Source organism: Aethina tumida, chromosome 3 (assembly GCF_024364675.1).
Source record: "Aethina tumida isolate Nest 87 chromosome 3, icAetTumi1.1, whole genome shotgun sequence".
NCBI lineage: Eukaryota > Metazoa > Arthropoda > Insecta > Coleoptera > Nitidulidae > Aethina > Aethina tumida.
This window is the reverse complement of record NC_065437.1, coordinates 31,793,565-31,811,924: the sequence shown is the minus strand read 5'-3', so window position 1 is coordinate 31,811,924 and position 18,360 is coordinate 31,793,565. Positions and strand designations below refer to the sequence as shown.

General features: G+C 30.4%; 1 protein-coding gene across 2 annotated transcripts in view; it reads left to right on the top strand.

The window, feature by feature from the left end:
- Positions 1-10,677, top strand: part of LOC109596221 (voltage-dependent calcium channel type A subunit alpha-1) — a 42,837-nt gene extending 32,160 nt beyond the window's left edge. For both annotated transcript variants that reach the window (XM_049964346.1, XM_049964345.1), the window contains exons 23-35: positions 133-162; positions 1,387-1,569; positions 1,643-1,734; positions 1,787-1,937; positions 1,995-2,122; positions 2,180-2,382; positions 2,443-2,654; positions 3,477-3,509; positions 5,858-5,973; positions 6,028-6,179; positions 6,372-6,578; positions 6,708-6,910; positions 6,969-10,677. In XM_049964346.1, coding sequence (XP_049820303.1) covers positions 133-162; positions 1,387-1,569; positions 1,643-1,734; positions 1,787-1,937; positions 1,995-2,122; positions 2,180-2,382; positions 2,443-2,654; positions 3,477-3,509; positions 5,858-5,973; positions 6,028-6,179; positions 6,372-6,578; positions 6,708-6,910; positions 6,969-7,271 — 2,013 coding nt within the window. In that variant the 3' untranslated portion in view covers positions 7,272-10,677. The remainder of the gene's footprint in view (positions 1-132; positions 163-1,386; positions 1,570-1,642; positions 1,735-1,786; positions 1,938-1,994; positions 2,123-2,179; positions 2,383-2,442; positions 2,655-3,476; positions 3,510-5,857; positions 5,974-6,027; positions 6,180-6,371; positions 6,579-6,707; positions 6,911-6,968) is intronic.
- Positions 10,678-18,360: the final 7,683 nt, after the last annotated feature.

Here is an 18,360-nt window from a genome sequence, read left to right as displayed (position 1 = left end):
ACTTATATTTAAAGATATTTTTCCTAGGAAGGTTTTAGTATGAGGCACTTCTTTCTTAACTTTTTGCATCTGTTTCTTTATGCACTTGTATTATTTTACTAATGTGTACTAAAATGCTGTTTTCAATTCAAGGAGAGGGCTGCCAAAATGGCCAAAGAAAGGGTACGTTTATATTGGTTTTGTTCTTTATTTCAGAAATACTGTCTAGAAATACCGTGAATACTAGATAAATTTAGAATGTCTTGATATTTGTTAATGTAAAAGTATTCAATATCAGACAATCTGTGATAGTGTTATCTCATATAAAACTATTAGAGATTGTAAATTTGTTTAAATTTTAATGTGGTTATTAACAAAATAATTACTTTGTTAACATAGTACGCACTATTGAGAAATCAAAGCAATTATTGTTTGATAACCTATTTAAAAAATTGTTATTTCTGCTAGAAATAGTATAAATAATTAAATTTAGTCGAAGATAGCCGATCTTAGCCATAAGACTTTTTATACGAATAAAAAGGTTAGTTTATTGCATGTCTAGTTTAAACTACTGTTGTTATCACTTTATCTGAACTTTCAATATGTATGTTTTTATAGACTCGGGAGCTAGATCTTCCTGCAATTATAGGAAAATGGATGCAGGTATGTATTCTAAGTTCCGAAGCAAGCTCAATTTGTAATTAATAACTTGCTATCAAAGCAAAAAGTTGTTACAAATTTACTATTACATTAATGAAATTACAAAATTTACTTTTCTGTTATCTTAAATTCCTCAAATCAAAACTGAAAAGTAAATAATCGCAATAAAATGCTTCCGGCGAAGAGCTTGTTAATCTTAGAATACATGATTGTAATATTTTTGCATGACATAAAGAATGCATGTTGGGAGCATCATTTTGAATAGATAATTTTTCAATTCAGTGTTGGTAAGTATTGTTACAGTACAACACAAAAACTACACCACAACTGTACACATAATGATATTTTCAACAATGCATTGTAGACAGATATTTGTTAGATAACTACTTACCTACATAGTTACAGTTTACATAGAATACAATTACATAGATGCAATAGTTTATTTATCTTCGCTTTCGAAAATGAATTATTTACAGTATTGTAGTCATTTTAGTTTTTATTAAAATATGTTGAGTATATGTTGAGTTATATAATTCAATGTCTGAAAAATTTATTAACAATATATTATTCTTGGCTCCTGTAGCTAAATTTTACAGTTATTCTTTACAATATGGTGTAACTATGATTATATTGAATAGATAAATGTCTATTTAAATATTTTTTCAGACATTGATTTTTATGTTTATTTCTGTTTTATGACGAAATTGTTTTTTAAACACCCCCTAATTTAATGTGTTTGATTTTTAGGAAAATTTCATCAACGTTGGTTTCCTGCGGTTATTTCGTGCCGCTCGTTTAATAAAACTTTTACGCCAAGGATATACAATAAGAATTTTGCTTTGGACTTTTGTTCAAAGCTTTAAAGCTCTTCCATACGTCTGTCTTCTTATTGCCATGCTGTTTTTCATCTATGCTATAATAGGAATGCAGGTAAAATATATTAAATAATCTGAATTTAAAATGTTTATTTAAGAATGTTATTAATATTTTTATAATTCTCTAGGTGTTTGGAAACATTGCGGAATTGCCAAATGAATCTATCACCCGCCATAATAATTTTCGAAATTTCATTCAGGGACTAATGTTATTATTTAGGTATTTTGATTTCTTCATGTTTTATTACCAAAACTTAAATTACCTCTTTTAGGTGCGCCACTGGCGAGAACTGGCCGAGTATTATGTTGTCTTGTATTAAAAATCAGCCATGTGATCCAAATTCAGGAAAAGAACCAAATAGTTGTGGTTCAAATTTAGCGTATATGTATTTTGTATCTTTTATATTTTTTTGTTCGTTTTTGGTACGTAAATGAAACCAGAAAATTGAGTTATTAATTACTATTTGTTGCTCTTTTCAGATGTTAAATTTATTCGTTGCCGTCATTATGGATAATTTTGATTATTTAACAAGGGATTCGTCTATATTAGGCGCGCATCACTTAGATGAGTTCGTCAGGATATGGGCGGAGTATGATCCCAATGCAACGTTAGTATTTCTCAATTTCTTACGCCATTACCAAACCTTCACAAAATTTTATTCTAGTGGGAAAATTCATTACTCTGAAATGTATGATATGTTAAAAAACATGGATCCCCCACTGGGATTTGGAAACAAGTGCCCAAATAGATTAGCATATAAAAAATTAATTAGAATGAATATGCCAGTAGATAATGAAGGAAAAGTTAATTTTACCACAACTTTATTTGCTCTTATTCGTGAAAATCTTAATATTAAGATGCGAGCAGGTACGTTCACTTATATCGATTGTTTAAGCAAATTAATTTTGCACTCGTCCACGTTTGCAGCTGAAGAAATGGACCAAGCTGATGCTGAATTAAAAGAGACAATCAAAAACATCTGGCCACTTCAAGCCAAAAATATGGTGGATTTGCTAGTTCCCCCAAACGACCAATTAAATGCGGGAAAACTAACTGTCGGTAAAATATACGGGGGTCTCTTAATTTTGGAAAGCTGGAGATGTACCAGATTCGGCCAGGTGGAGGCCCCAGGACTGCCGGTATGATTTATAATAAAGTCATACACTGATACCAAGATAGAGATAACAATATTTTTAATATTTAAATATTGTTTTTCTATCTGACCTCACATTACATATTTAACCAACATACCAGTAACATACAGACTACGGTTCAAATTTGCCGAACAGTGTAATAAATACACTTGGTTAGACTAAATTTTAACCCCTTGTGGCCAAGAACGATTGTTAAGTGTGTATGTAAGTGTTGTACAAAACCTGTCATCTAGATCTGTGTGTCCTTTTTCTGGATTTCATGCAATTAATCCCTTACCCCGTTTTACTAGTACTAAATGAAGAATATGGATTTGGCCAATTTATTCTTATAAAATTATATTTCATTGTTATATATCCAAAATAATAAAATTAAAAATAGATATAAAGAAATTTAGTAAAAAATATTTATTAAAATTTAATTATAAAACCTATTCGTTTAGTAGCACGCGGCGACTATTTATTTTTAAGAAGATATCTGAACAACTATTTCCAATAAAATGATGTGATCACCGTTCCAAACGTAGTAACTTGTATTACAAATCGTGTTACTAGCATGTGAAGATAGAAAATTGCATTTATCCGGATAAGGGAGTGAATAGTTTAGTAACTCTCAGGTGTTTAGTTCGTGTTGTACCAAATAGACACTGACTGTTGTAGTTTATTAAATGGACCCCCACTCACAAACAACATAAGTAGACATTCCTTGATACTTTTTTAAGTTTCCGTATTATAAATGAGAAGGCACGTTACACAGACAGAACTAGTCCACAAGAATAGTGCCCTATAACTTTTGTATATTTATTTCAGGGTTTTGGAAATAGTCCTTCAACAAATCACGCGGTAGTATATCATTATCCCATTTTCATATAATTTTTTCTTAGAATTTTTACAGTTTTTATAAATTCTCATTCATAGTACAGTCCTGTAGTAGCAAGTTACTAATTTTCTTATGCCTGTTTTACACAATTCAAGTTGTCCAGTTTAACAATTGCATTTTGTCTGTTCTGCAAGTTTTAATATGTCTGTATTCTGTCTATTAATATGTACTTTTACTATGCATGATTTTACTTCTTTCGGTAGTAACGTATTTACTAACAATAAAACTCCTCTACTCACAAAACATTCTCTTTCAGAAATTATTTGGCAATTTTATTGTTGGTACTATTATATCCCTTAATATTTCATATTTTATATCACATTTTTATCAAATTTTGCCACTTTATCTCAATTAACACTTAAATTTCGCATCAATGTAGTGTGTATTTAGTAGACCAGGCCAATATTTAGTCTTTATTGTTTTATTAGACACCGACTATAAATTTTGATGCAAGTTTATTGTGTTAATTTTACTACTAATTGGCACGAATTATAATAAAAGTGTAAGCAAACATTCGTTTTCACTTTTATTAAAAAAGGGTAACTAATAAAATAAAGAAATATAAATACATGCATATAAAGTTTTCATTGGCAATACGTAATTCTAGAACAGTTAATGGATATAACATAACATAACATTATAATTTAGATTGTTGTTTAGTGCCTACTAGAAGTAGTAGCTGAAAGAAAATTGTATAAGTATGTATGTTATAGCATGTTTTAATTAACATAGTTTGATAATCAGGTAAATTTGTGAGCGTTCCTTTTTAGATCTCAATGTTACATATGTTGTTGCATGTAATTTACTGCATCAGTGCAATTTTACTTAGTCAGTTGTAATATAATATTTTTCTTCTGGCCACATACTATTTGATCAAACAATAGATATTTTTGCAATATAAAAGCACTAGTAAGCTAGCTTTTTGAAATTTTTCCAACGATAAAAGTTTCAAAAATTAAAATAAATTAGGACTGTTTGTGGTTTTTGTGATAAAAAGGAACCGTCCGATTTGCTAGATTAGAAATTGGTTTAAGTGAAAGTTTGTTGAATGACAGAAGTCGACGTTTTTTGACTGCCTCATGGATATGGCGGGTCATTTGGGCGGTGGTAGCCGAACGGGGTCCCTGAGCTTAGAGGGCGCCCCCTTAATGGGGGCCCATGAACATACCGATCACCCGCACGAGGAAAGTTCCCTTGCGAGTTTGGCTCGAAGAAGTACAAAAAGAAATCGATCAGTGAGGTACGTTATTTAATTCATTTTGCCTCAGGATATTGTTTTAATTGTATCTTTTCTGTTTTAGGAATAAAAAGGTGAAAATGAGTCATATGGTGGTAACTAATTGTTAGCCTAGTGGTGTTTAGAGTTAAAGGATAGGATGTCGAAAAACTATAATTGTTGAATGTTCATTTACAGATGCAGATAATGATGTTATAGTTATAAGATAGAGACAACTAGAAGGTATTTTAGTCAAATTTAGAAAACTACCAAATAGAAAATGTCCAATAGAGATTAGAAAATATCTTTTATCCATCTGCATGGAAAGAATAATAAAAATGAATTAATGTGGGTTATGTATGTATCAGGGGGAACTAATGCATTATAAAAATATGTTTACTAACACCTAAATGTTATTATTTCACTTTTGGCATTACTCATTCAATTAGTTTTGTCTCATTTTATATCTTGATTATAATTAATTATTAAATATTATTAAAATAGTAAGAAACATTTTTTAATTATCATATATTTTAAAAAAGTAAAAAAAAATATCAAATTTATTATATGACAAACAAATGAGACATTACTTCTTATATGTAGAACATAATTAACCTACACATACATAGGACATTCTCTTCCCTAATTTAAGGAACAAATAACACCCACACTTATTAACATGTATTAATGTATTAACAAATAAAATAATGTAAAGCAAAAATTGCAAAAATATATTACATATAGAAGTAGAAGAGCTGCATCTAATATAGTTTAGATTTTTTCTATTATTTACTTGCAAATGTTGTATATAGAAAATAAGCAGGTGAAAAGTTATGCGGTTAACAAATTTTTAGCACATTGTTTAATCTCAATGTTGTGCACACTTCTGCATGTCGTACTTAAAACTTTTCTGCATGCTTTCTTTAATCTGTTTCTGAGTAACAGGACCTGTTATGAATGGGACTGTTAGTTTTTAGAGTCTATAACATTTCTAGATCTATGGACAATGAACATTGCAAGTTTTATATACTATAAATAAGATTTCTATTTACATATCCATATAAATCCTTTGTACTTACGTGCTTGTGTATTCAGGTGATGGAATTTCAAGATGTGCTTGGTTCACGAAGACCTTCCTGTGATAGCGTAGGTGACCAGCAACATCTTCATCCAGGATTTGGAAATTCACATCGTAGATCTCCCAGTCTAAGGTAGTATAAATAAAAATAATTTATACCAAAGTTAAATTTATTCTTTACTTTTAGACGTGGAAATTCTCCGTCCCTTCAAAGAAGCCCATCTCCGCGTAGAAGATACCAACCTTTGCACCACGACATTGGTTTCTCTGATACCGTCTCAAATGTAGTAGAAATTGTAAAGCACGAGCATCAGCGGCATCAACGAAGATTCGTCAGAGGTAAGATTTATGTACACCATATAATAAGTTTATATTTTCTAGATTTTACCTTACCAATTTTTTTTATCTTAAATGTGTATACAACTTGTAGGAATATTAGTGTGAATGTTTAGAATAGATTTTCTTTTAATACTTATTTCCAAATTATATGCCCGCACACAAGCGCGAGTCACAGCTAAAGTTGTTTTTAAGAATTTTCGGCGCTAGGTTCCTGGTCGGCGTCTACAAGCCCCGCCCGATCGCCTTCGCCTAGCGGCGGCGCTGGCCGCCACAACTCCCGGTACGGCCCTATGCGAACGTCGACGCGACGCCACTACGGAACCACTAGTCTTTGTCAGCGGTCCAGGTCGCCTAGTCCGACACACCCTTTACCCCAACCCCAAGGACCTCCCGCTATAGGTAAGTTTGATGTAGCGACTTCTCCACTGACAAATCGAGTTTAGCAAAAGAACGCTAAACTCCATTTGATTATGTGGCGTCCACAGTCGCCCTAAATGTGTCAGTTCTCGGTGAATAAGCAAATCGTAGATGTGTTCACAGCGGGCGCAGTGGTGGGCATCCCAATGCCGCAGAGTGCCGCCCACCAGGGAAGCGTGCAGCACAGCCACCCGCTGTTGGGTGGGCGCCGCGGCCAAGGCCGACGCCTGCCTCCCACACCGTGCAAGCCTTCCACTCTCCAGCTTCGACCGGGTACTATTAACTTCCCCAAATTGAATGCCTCCCCCACGCATGTAAGTACAAATTTACCAGTTTTGAAAGCGTTTACTGGTGACTTAAAAACATGATTAGCAGCTGCAAACCCAGTCGGCCCACGCAACTCCGCACACCATGCCGCACAACTTCCACCGCGAGAGGGAGCCGCTGCGCGAGATCGTGCCGGCATCCGTCACTGCACCCCCACCCCTTACGGCGGCGAACACTCAGCCGGGCGCCGCTCCTCCGCGGGACTCAAACCAGACGCCGCTCAGCTTCGAGCAGGCGGTGGCACTAGGTCGAGGTGGTAGGATGCTGCCCAGTCCAGTGCCGAACGGTTACAAACCGAAACCTACCAGGTCGCGGCATTCTGATTCCGATGACGACGACTGGTGCTAGCACAGGGAGAACGCCCGCGACTGAGTCGGAACAGAGGCGGGCGCACTTAGGATGGGAACGATGTTGACCTTGGAGGGGAATTGTCGGAGCCGCGTTGAGTTTGAGTTGAGTGCAAGCGCGCGAAACCGTTTCATGGGAACGGGCCTTAAAATGTTGTTAAAGAGGGTTTTTGTCTTTATCGTTATTTGTTGCTATTAGAGACGAAAAATCTAACCAAATGTACAGACTGAGTCGCAGTTATTGTTCGACACCATTTATTTCCTAAACCACAAGCGAAGCTGTTTAACAATAATTTCATTAAAATTACATTCAGCTATTAATAATTTTTATGTTGCAGTCACTATTTAATACATTTTCTATATAATTTGAATTCTATTATTACATTTTACTATAATTATTACTTATTCGCTCAAATTTCTGAGTTTATTTAGTAGTAAATTTAACGTTAATCCAAATGTTTCTTCTATAAATAATTTTTAGTAAATATCGATGAGATTTTATGTATTCATATTGGACTACAAATAAGGTGAGAAGGTTAAACTTGCAGTGGGGATTAGGAATTGTGTTAATAGTGACTGCATATTTAAAATGTGAGATAACATTTTTGTAATTAATAACAAATATTATGTTAACATGGTTTAGTGAAACTGAGTGGCTACAGAATAATAATTTTCTCAAGTCAGCTCAATTTCGTCGAATTTCTCCACTTATAATATCGTTTTTGACCATGTGCGACACGAGCGCAGGACTTGGCGTTCTCGTTCACGATTGTGCGACAAATTTAAAGACAGTTTCACATGTTATTAAACAAAAGTTAACTGGCCTTTCAGGAATTGAATATTTAAAACTGAGACATTAAAATAATGTGTGTTGTCGTTTGCGCGACCACTGATGGACACATAGAACTCGTACGTTTGGACATTTTAATTAAATTTTGTAACTACTGCCAATAATTATATTTACTACCATAACCTTTGTGTTACCCTTTAAGGTGATGTGCGAGCTGCTGATTCGTATACATGTAAATAACTAATAATGATTGGTAGTTTTGAATTTTACATAAATGTTATTTATACCAAACCATATTATTCTGATAAAATAATTATAATTCTTCCCTAAAGTGCTTTAAATCACTAAATTTACGAAACATACTTGTTACATCAATTGTAATTTGAATTGTTGTCTTAATTTTTGGGTGATGACTTAGGGCACTTCTAACATAAAAGTAAAAATAATAAAAATTAAGATTTTACTTAAATAAAACTTAAAATTTTATTTCAATTTATATATTTAGTTTCATTGACTAACTTTAAAAAATGTTTATAAATTTTAAATAAAATTATTATTTATTAATTTTTTAATTATTATATCTTCAAAATAGACGTTTGTAAAATATTTTTATATTAGAGTTGCCTTTTGCCACATCCTAATTTTAATGTTATTAGTTGTAACATTATTTCTGTGATATGAGCACTGTCGTGTTGTCGTGGGGCAGTTAATCTCACGTCTCCTGCGTTCGAGTTTATATGTTTTTGTTCGAACATACCATCTTAAACTAATGTACACTACATCTTTAGACTTTTAACAATTTTGATGGGGTCACCCTTCTCATCTAGTTTATTAAAAAGGATGCCTTATAACTTTAAAACAAAAGTCTACGCAGACATATTAATTTGTGAAAATTGTGTAGCTGACCTGTATTAAACATTTTTAAAATAATTTTGTGGCAACAAAACTTAACCTTCCCAATGGACGTATTCTTTCATTAAATTCAATGGTCGGAAATATAGTACCGTATTATTACAATAAAGAGTGTCTTAACTTTAAAATTGTACTGCATATGAAACTCGGTTTTAATCAAATTTCAGTTGAGGGTCTTCCAATTTATTTTATCATTTCCCAGACTCCAAGATTTATTTTTGCGACAGTGTGTACATAAACTCTAAGCGAATGTAACAAAAATTAGATCTAGTGTAAGAAGATTCACAAAATCAAAAACATACAAAGACACTCAGGGTATCATTTCTGCTACGTTTGTCATTGAATTTTATGTAGAATACACCTTACCATCATCTAAAATCAAAGACTCGTTACTGGAATATAAATCAACAATTCTTCCAAAGAATTCCATTTCCGCCCGTGGAGAAATGTCTGAAGGTTAAATTTGGTTTGTATGACATCAATGTAAAACTTTTATATGCTAATTTAGGCTAATGTGGATATTATTTCGAACGTAAATGTACTTTGTCTAGTTGATTCTACTTACATGGTTAAACTGTTTTTAATATAAAAAGTTTATGTATAAAATATATCTATTTAAAGCATTTTAAAGAATACGCTAGACGAGTACTTTACATTGATTTATTCTATATATAATGATTATATAACGTGGTTATCACATAACATCAAGTATTGTCATTGAAGACAAACCTACCCTTGGAGGCCGATTCCTTAAGAAGAAAAGGAGGCAAGATTGAAATACTAACCTGTGTTAGTGTGGTAAATATAAAAAATATATATTTACAGTCTCTTTAAATTTTGTGTTTTCTTAGTTGGTATATTGAAAGCCAAAAAAATACTGCCATAGCAAAATTTATGTTTGAATATGTTAAGGGCGGTTCAAAGTAACAATTATGATTTCAATTTACTTGTTTTTGTATAATAAGACCCAAAATCCATGTTCCGGGTTATATAGTTATCAAGTTATCGTAAATACGTAGAAGCTAACTTTTGTAGGACCAAATAATATAACCCCAATGTAACCACCGTGGTTGACCTTGCCTCGTTTTCTTCCCGTTGTTTTTATTATTAACATTAATTGATATTTCTGCCAATTCTACAAAAATGCGGGTCTCGTATTAATAAAATAATTCTGTAGTTTAGGTCATAGCTTAGATATGAGAATGTGCGTGCGAAGTTCATATACATGTGTGTTGTTCGAACGAGTGAATGATTGTTTAAAAAACGGTATGCTTGAGTGACAGTTTGGACATCGAGAGACATTTCTTGAATTATTGTTTTAATGAAATTGTTTGTATAAATAGCTACAGTCCAAATTTTATATTTAAACTTATATAAAGTCCATATATAAATTGAGATGTCTTTTGCTGTTCGCTGAGCCGAAGTTATTTCAGAGGTGGTGCTATTAAAAACTGTTAATAAAGTAAATAAAGTATTATCTTGTTATATACATACCTAGGAGCATAATTTATCTCTAGATAGTAAGAAATTGTCGGCATCACCTTTGAAATTGGTTAATGTACATATAAATTTATACATCTTTTTCGTAATTATGTTATTGAACGTTTATGTATTTATCCATCAGTTAGACTTTGCATTAGTGTTAATAATAATCGCTTTAAAGCCCATTTTTTAATGAAAATTGTGAATAAATAATAATATGCTACATTCGTCTTATTTCTTTTATTTGCCAAAGTTTTTAAAATAAAACAGATGTACATAATATAATATAATTATCCAAAATATTGGAGATACTATAAAGTAACGTTAGGTAGACATTTTTACAAAATTGTCATCAAATATTTAAATATAAATAAATATTTTTGTTTTAATGTTAGTGTTTTTATAGTTTATTGAAATATTCAATTTCTGACTTGTTTTAATAGTTTAGAATTTTATATTGCACTGAAAATAAACACACGTTTTTTATATTCAAAATTAAATTATGTATTATAGAACCATATTATTATTTTATCTAGTTATTAGGATATGATTTTAGTTAATATTTGTCATTTATAAACTATTGTTCCATATTAAAAATTAAGCAATATCAATTTTTTTTAATCACTTATCCCTTCATAAATTCTAAAGTATCCAAATATTTCTAGTATCCAAGAGATTCTACCATTAGAATTGTAATTTTGAATATTTAAAAATTGAAACAAGTTAAATTTCTGTCATGAGTTATGAAACTAAATTCTGATAAGTTTTGGAAATGTTGGATTACAAAAAATCAAGGAGAAAAAATAAATTCAATTTGTTTTAAATCACTAAATTGATAAAAGATATATGCATGTCAGTAAACTTTTCAATAAAATATTCTATAATACATATTTAGACTGTAAGTTGCAGACAATATTTGTCAATTTCTTGGAATAATAGCAATATTTTTCTGATTTAAAAGGTAAAGAAACTAACATAATACAGATAATTAAATTACAAAAATATTGAACACTAAGTACGCAGAACTTTATATATATTGTTAAGTAAATTTCCGCTAGATGCCACAAGCATTCAGACTTATAAAACGAATAACCTTAATTATCAAAAAGCCACTTAATTTTGATAGTTGATATATATCCTTATTTTTTAATGTCATATCAATGTAATATTATTATGTAATACTATTTATTGATAAGTTCGCAATCAAACGACTTATTGTGAATTTTGAGTTATATTGTAGATATAATAATACAACAAATACATCGGTATAATCTAGTTATTAAATTAATCTCCATTTCTTCCATTTTTTAAAACTTTTTACTAACACATTTTTATTTTTAATATATTTTTTTGTTAAACTTGCAGTTATAAATAACGTACAACTGCAATGCAGGACTGCGGAAAATTTTTAAAACGGTGGGTATGTACCCTGGAATATAGAAGTGAACACGTCTATACAAATGAAAATTTAGTGAATTTTCATACATAATGTATCCCGACTTCATTACAAAAGGTTTAGTTGAACATTTAAAGAGTGCCTTTCTGAAATTTCGTTAGGGTAACTGTGAAAAATGTAAATGGAAATTGGAACGAAATTTTTATCATGAAATTATAGGTGTAATCTATATATCTATGTATCTATATACTTAGTGTCTCCGAAAGAATTTTACCACCAATTTTCTACATGAAAATAAATTGACTTGTCTAAACTTACCTTACTATAAAAGTTGAAATTTACGGACATACAAGAGGTCAAAGTTAATAATTTTTCAATACTTTTCATTTATAGATATAGAGGGCACCACGTACAGCGCATAGAGTATTTGCAGATCGTTCTAACTATTTATTCTTCTACGTATTGTATTTAAAACAGATATACCCAGTTAATGTCACTAAAAGAAATTATTTGACAAAAAATGTTAATGCCCGCAACAAAATAAAGCTGAAACAATGTGATTTTTATTAATTATACAAAAACACTAAGTACTTATTTATAGATAGTGTTTAACCGCTTGTTCGAAGTTAACACAGTTTTCATTTATACAGAGATATACCAAAATTAATTTGTACACTATGCATTAATTCCACATCTCGCTTTAAAATGTTAATTGTATTTTGAATACTTTAACATAATTCCTCTTCGATATTTATCAGTCTGGAATAAATCATTGATTTTACAAAATCCTAAAAAAATATTGATTAATAATAATTATTAATTTTGAAGCCCTGTATGTTTGTAATTGTCAACGTTTCTATTAAGGTAAGATAAGGTAAATCAATTTATTTTTATCTTGAAAAGTTGTTTTAGAATTCTGTATAGATGTTTCGAAAAAACTCTGTATTTGTATTTAAATTGTGCTATATTATCATGTTGCGATGATTATAAATAAAAAAAAACTTTATCAAGAATGGTATCATCAGAAAACAGAATGTGAATAACTAAATTGATACAATACATACAATTATATAGTATAACATTCATTTAATGAAATAAACTTGCATTATATTTGCAAGGTAAATATAATATTTTTACAAAAGTTGAGTCTCCGCTAACAGGTCTATTTAATAAAACTTCCTTTAAAGTGATTGTTTAATTTTCACTGTAAACTTGTAGGTAAAGTAGCATAATGAACTTGCCAACGTTTGTCTTTGATATTTAATTCAAGAGCACAGAGTGTCCACTTTATGCTATTAACGTCTCGTTTGACAGTGTATAAAACAAAGGTAAACAATTTTGTATAATTTTTGCTTCATTGGCTGGGTAAAATTTAAATTATGCTAGGATTACAAGAGTTTCCGTAATGCACTCTTTTCCATTTATCGCGTTATGGATTAAATATCCCTACAATTATCATGTGTTGTTTCAAATTTTTATTATATTCTGCATTTTGTTTATATATTGTGTGACTAACTAAAATATCTATATTATCTTATAAAAAAGAGTATTAAATTGGGTAATTTTCAGCTTAATATTCCTTTTAATTTCTAATGAATCAGTTAAAAGAATCACCCTGTGAATATTGACTGAATAAAATTAAAATTTTAATTAATTTTAAATGTTTCTAGAAGTAAATTATGAAATGGTTTCTATATATTCTAAATTATAATATGTTGCCCCAGTTTATATTTAAAATTATTTTTAAGAAATTTAAAAAAGTTGTAAAAAGTTTCTACGAGATAAACTTTACAAAATTAAACATATGATATTTATTACAAAAATGAATAGAGCGGCCCAGTCCAAAGAGAATCCGGCACAAACCGAGACTTCATTTAAATAACAAAATTTAAGATGCATATTTCACGTGGTCTTAAAAAACTTTTATTAGTATTTTAACAAGAAATTTCTTTGCATTTCTAAAATTCGTTTTGTCTTGTTTTCCGAACCTAATTACGAAAACAAAGGTAGAAACGAATACAATAGCCACTTTTGTACGTTTCACTTTGCTCTTTGTAAGCTCTTCTTTTATTCATTATTTATGTTACTTTTAATTCGGTTGTATGCGGATTCTTTTAAATACTACTTTTTGAATTTTAAATATGCCGGTTCAACTAATACGCAGGTTTATTCATATTTTTTACTTGATTTATGATTAAAGATTAAATGAAATAAAAATGAATCACTTAACTGTCAACAAAGTTCTTTGATCCTGTTTCTGGCAATAATTTAATGCATGCAGTATTTAACTTAAATTACATATCGTTTCTTGTTTGCCAAAAAGTTTTGTCATGATCATAAATAACTATGAAACTGCATACCTGGTACACAAATAAATCACAATAAACAAATATGTTACCCGTTTCAATGTTAAAAGTTTTCGAATTTTCAAATATAAAGTTTATATAAAATGTTCGTCGATTCTGTGTCTAGTGAATATGTGCTATCCCATTTGTTTGTTACTACAACGTATGAGATATTAAAATGAAAGTACAATTTCTCTGAAGAATTATTTATGAAATATTGTTACAAATTTACATTACAAAATATTAAATAAATGTTGGTCACAGAAATAGTTTCATAAATAAAATTATTAGCTCGTAAATATTATATGGTGATGAAATCGACAATTTTCCTGTTGGAATCCATTCACTTTAGGGTAAAGTGACTCCGTCCAGGCTTTTTGTAAACATCCCTTCAAGAAAGTTGATATCATGATTCTGCGGGCTTATACCTCGAACTGCGCAAACAGAATGGAATGTCGTCCCCCTTCTATTCATGGGCAACAGAAACAGATCGCCTCCGAAGTGAAGTTGATGCGAATAAAGAGAAGTCCTCGATCCCCGCCTTGCTCTTTTGATTGCTCATGATACATTCCGTGCACGAAACATAAACAAGAAACTCATTGCGATGAGCTTCGCCAATTTAATATACACATGCACATGTCTCAATTTACTAACAAAATAATAAAATTTCTAATTAACAGCTCTTTGTCTTATTTTATTTAATTGCATAGTAGCATACAAATTATAATGAAATTGTTTTTCGTCTTTTTTATTCTACCTAACAGATGACAAGGACACTAAAAAGACAAAAGGAGTTCCTGGAGTTCAACATTAAATAAATTATGTTGAAAATGTTTTTTCATAGAAATGGCGAGAGACGACGAAAATCAGGAGGTTCCGCCTGTTCATAATAAAATTCTAATAAAAGCAAATATGTCTTAGATCAAATAATTTAAACTTTATTAAAAATATAATTTACAATGGAATCCTACGGAATAATAATGAAACTCGAGGGGAACTTATTAAAGCTGAAGAACACTACGAAATGTTCTTGTTTTAGATTCTAATTTTAAATTGGAGTACTTGCATTTGTATTATTAAATACGAAAGATAGACCCGACTTGCAAATAAGTGCAAGCGGAACTCTTGTTTTATATTGCCCCCTTAAATTTTTTTAATACCTTTTATTAAATGTAATTATTTTTACTGTAGTCAAGTTTTATAACAGAAATTTGTAGTTTAATGTTTAGTCATTTCATTGTCCATAATGAAAACTTTTGTTTAGAAAACGAGATTATCAAAAAAAACTGTTTCATGCACATTTTTTTTATTTCATTTTGTACTGGTGGAGCTGTTAACAAAACCCATATTTTATGTTGCCGATTTGTCCTCGTAACAATACAGATTGTATTTAAAATACGAGTACAAAAATGTCCCGAAAAAGCGACACGGTGTTAAGGTCAACAACATAAAATTCCAGGAAATATTCGAAAAGTTTGATTTCAATTACTGCGTGTACAGATAGCCCTAATAAAAAAAAAAGAACCGGAGAGGACCATAGCATTGCGACTCTGGCAGCAACGAGTTGTTTTGTTTCTTTATGCTTGAGATAACGTCACAAGTTGGGAAACCCTTGCGAATTATGAAAATCCAATACTGGAGATGGCAGTTATTGTTTTGCGGAAATTATTTACGAGGCTTTGGGGCTCGTCGAATCCATTCGAGGACTGCAACACAGCGTACCAGATACAGTTACACCTCCTCTTACTTAGAATTCATTGATTTGTGTTTCTGGATAATATACTACATAATTATCCAAAACTTTCTTACTTACAATGCTTGAGTAATTACAATAATAAAAACAGAATTTTAATTAAAGATAAAGCAGTCATTGTGACAAAGGTATGTTGTTTCATAACTTCCAGTTGTTGTTCGTATATTATCTCAAAACATCATCACGACACATGTATAAAGTGAATTGAGTTTTAAGGTGCACATTCGTAGATCCTTTTGTTGCATGGGTAAATACTAAGGATATTCAAACGTGCCATGGAAATTGTTAACGTAACCGCATTGCATTCTAATTAATATACAGTTGTGTTTATAATTATGTTAATTCGATCTCTTATTGTAATTGAACCTTGCATGGAGGAGAAGTTAAGTTATGCAGGGCAGTGTGCCACGTTCTCATTGCAAATAATGGATTGAAACTGTAATCGTTCTGAAGAATAATACAGGTATAATCATGCTTCATTATCAAAATCATTTAATATTTTATTTGACATGTATATGAATATTTTAGATTGATATGGGAAGGAAATGCAATTCAATTTTAAATAGAATAGAAGAGAAACTCAGTTAATTGAATTTTACTAATTAAGTCAGGCTTTTGTTTTTTAACATACTTATTTTTGAAAGAAATATATAACTATTTTAAAGCAGGGAAGTATTTATAAACTTTATATATTTTATACGAGAACCCTTGTTAAAAGTAGTCTAGCAAAACTTATTGAAACTACTTGATACATTTTGCTCACTTTAAAAAAAAAACTCTCAGAAAATAAGTTTCGGCATTTTCTTCAAAACTACGTTGCCATTTTATGGACAAGTATAAAAGTTCCTTATATAATAACATTAAATGATGTTGTTTATACAATTACGATAATATATCTTATATAATTAAGTTTGGTTATAACCTTCTTTAAGATATTGTAATTTAAAGTTTGTATGCACGTATACGTTATGACGAAAATTTTGTTTGTCTCAGTAATTATGCCTTGTAATTACGAGCTTTGTTAAACATGTTTAGTATAAAAATTATTTTTATATCTCTTGACGTAGTTTCATTATTGTACGAAGCTTGATTAGAAAGGTTTTATGCGACATAAAGTTATTTATTTAAATTTAGAATTTTGCAAAAAGAGTTAAAAAGTTTTCCTTAATAAAATAATTAATTGTACATTAATTAATAACTTTAGGTTTAAGTATAATGGCGAACTATTTGAATGTAAACATTTGAAATTGTAAAAGTATATTGAATTGCATTATGTATAATTAATAAGATAAATGTACTGGTTTTTAAACATTTTTTTTTGTTTTAATATGATTCTACTGTCTACTATAATATATAAATTAAAATTACCCACTCTATAACTACATAATAAGGTTAATAACTCTGTATAACGTATTTAATTTAATATATATCATGATAATGGATAAATTGAAAATAATTTTATTAACCTTGTGGATAAAATTAATAAACATTATACCTATATTTTAATTAATTTGTTGTGAAAACCTATTCAAGCTATAGTTATTGTTAATCTCAATGCACAATAAGAGTAAATGTGGCGTAGCATTCATTCAGGATTTGTTAAAATTGAATTTCCAACAGCTTCACTCGGCGACGACCAATAACTTTGTTTATTTTTTAGATCGAACTAGATAAAATCCTCCTTATCCTTGAATGCATGTCTCCCTCAGCTTACAATTTTCGATTTCCCAAGTAGGTGAAAATGGTACAATATGTGCTCAATATCAGATAGTAGGCGACAAATGTTTATTTACAACAGCTACGTGTTCAGTCTCCACTGTATAGTTTACTGTTTCATTTAATCAAGAGGCTTTTCCGATAAATTTATAGAACTTGCATTCAACAATCGACAAAGGGAAATCCGCAGGAATGAAAACTCCAAATCGATTCCAATTCAAACAACTAGTATTTACCGGTTTAGTATTTACATGTATTACAGCTTTACTTCGTATTTTTGCAATTAATTTGGTAAATAACCGCTTATCAAAACAATACGTATTGACTAAAAACAGTTGGTCCCATTGTTAAAAATGTTTGAGTGATGTTTTGAAAAAAGAAAAATAATTACATGGACGTATTTTTCGCTTTTATCGCATAGTATTTCTTCAAAGGATATGTAATTATAGGGCTCTTAAAAAAGCGGCAGTTTCTGCTATAAAATCACAACCCGTAAGCTATTTACGCATTACGTCTGGTTATAAACATACTTTACTGCCTTTCCGTTCGTAAAAAATGGAAAGTAAGGGTTGACAATAAAAAGAAGCTGTTCGGAGTTTTCGGTAACAGCTGTCTACCTCACCAAAACTTACATATTGGAAAATTATCTATTATAGAAACGCGCGTCCCTCAAAGTTCCAACACTTGTTCCTCCTT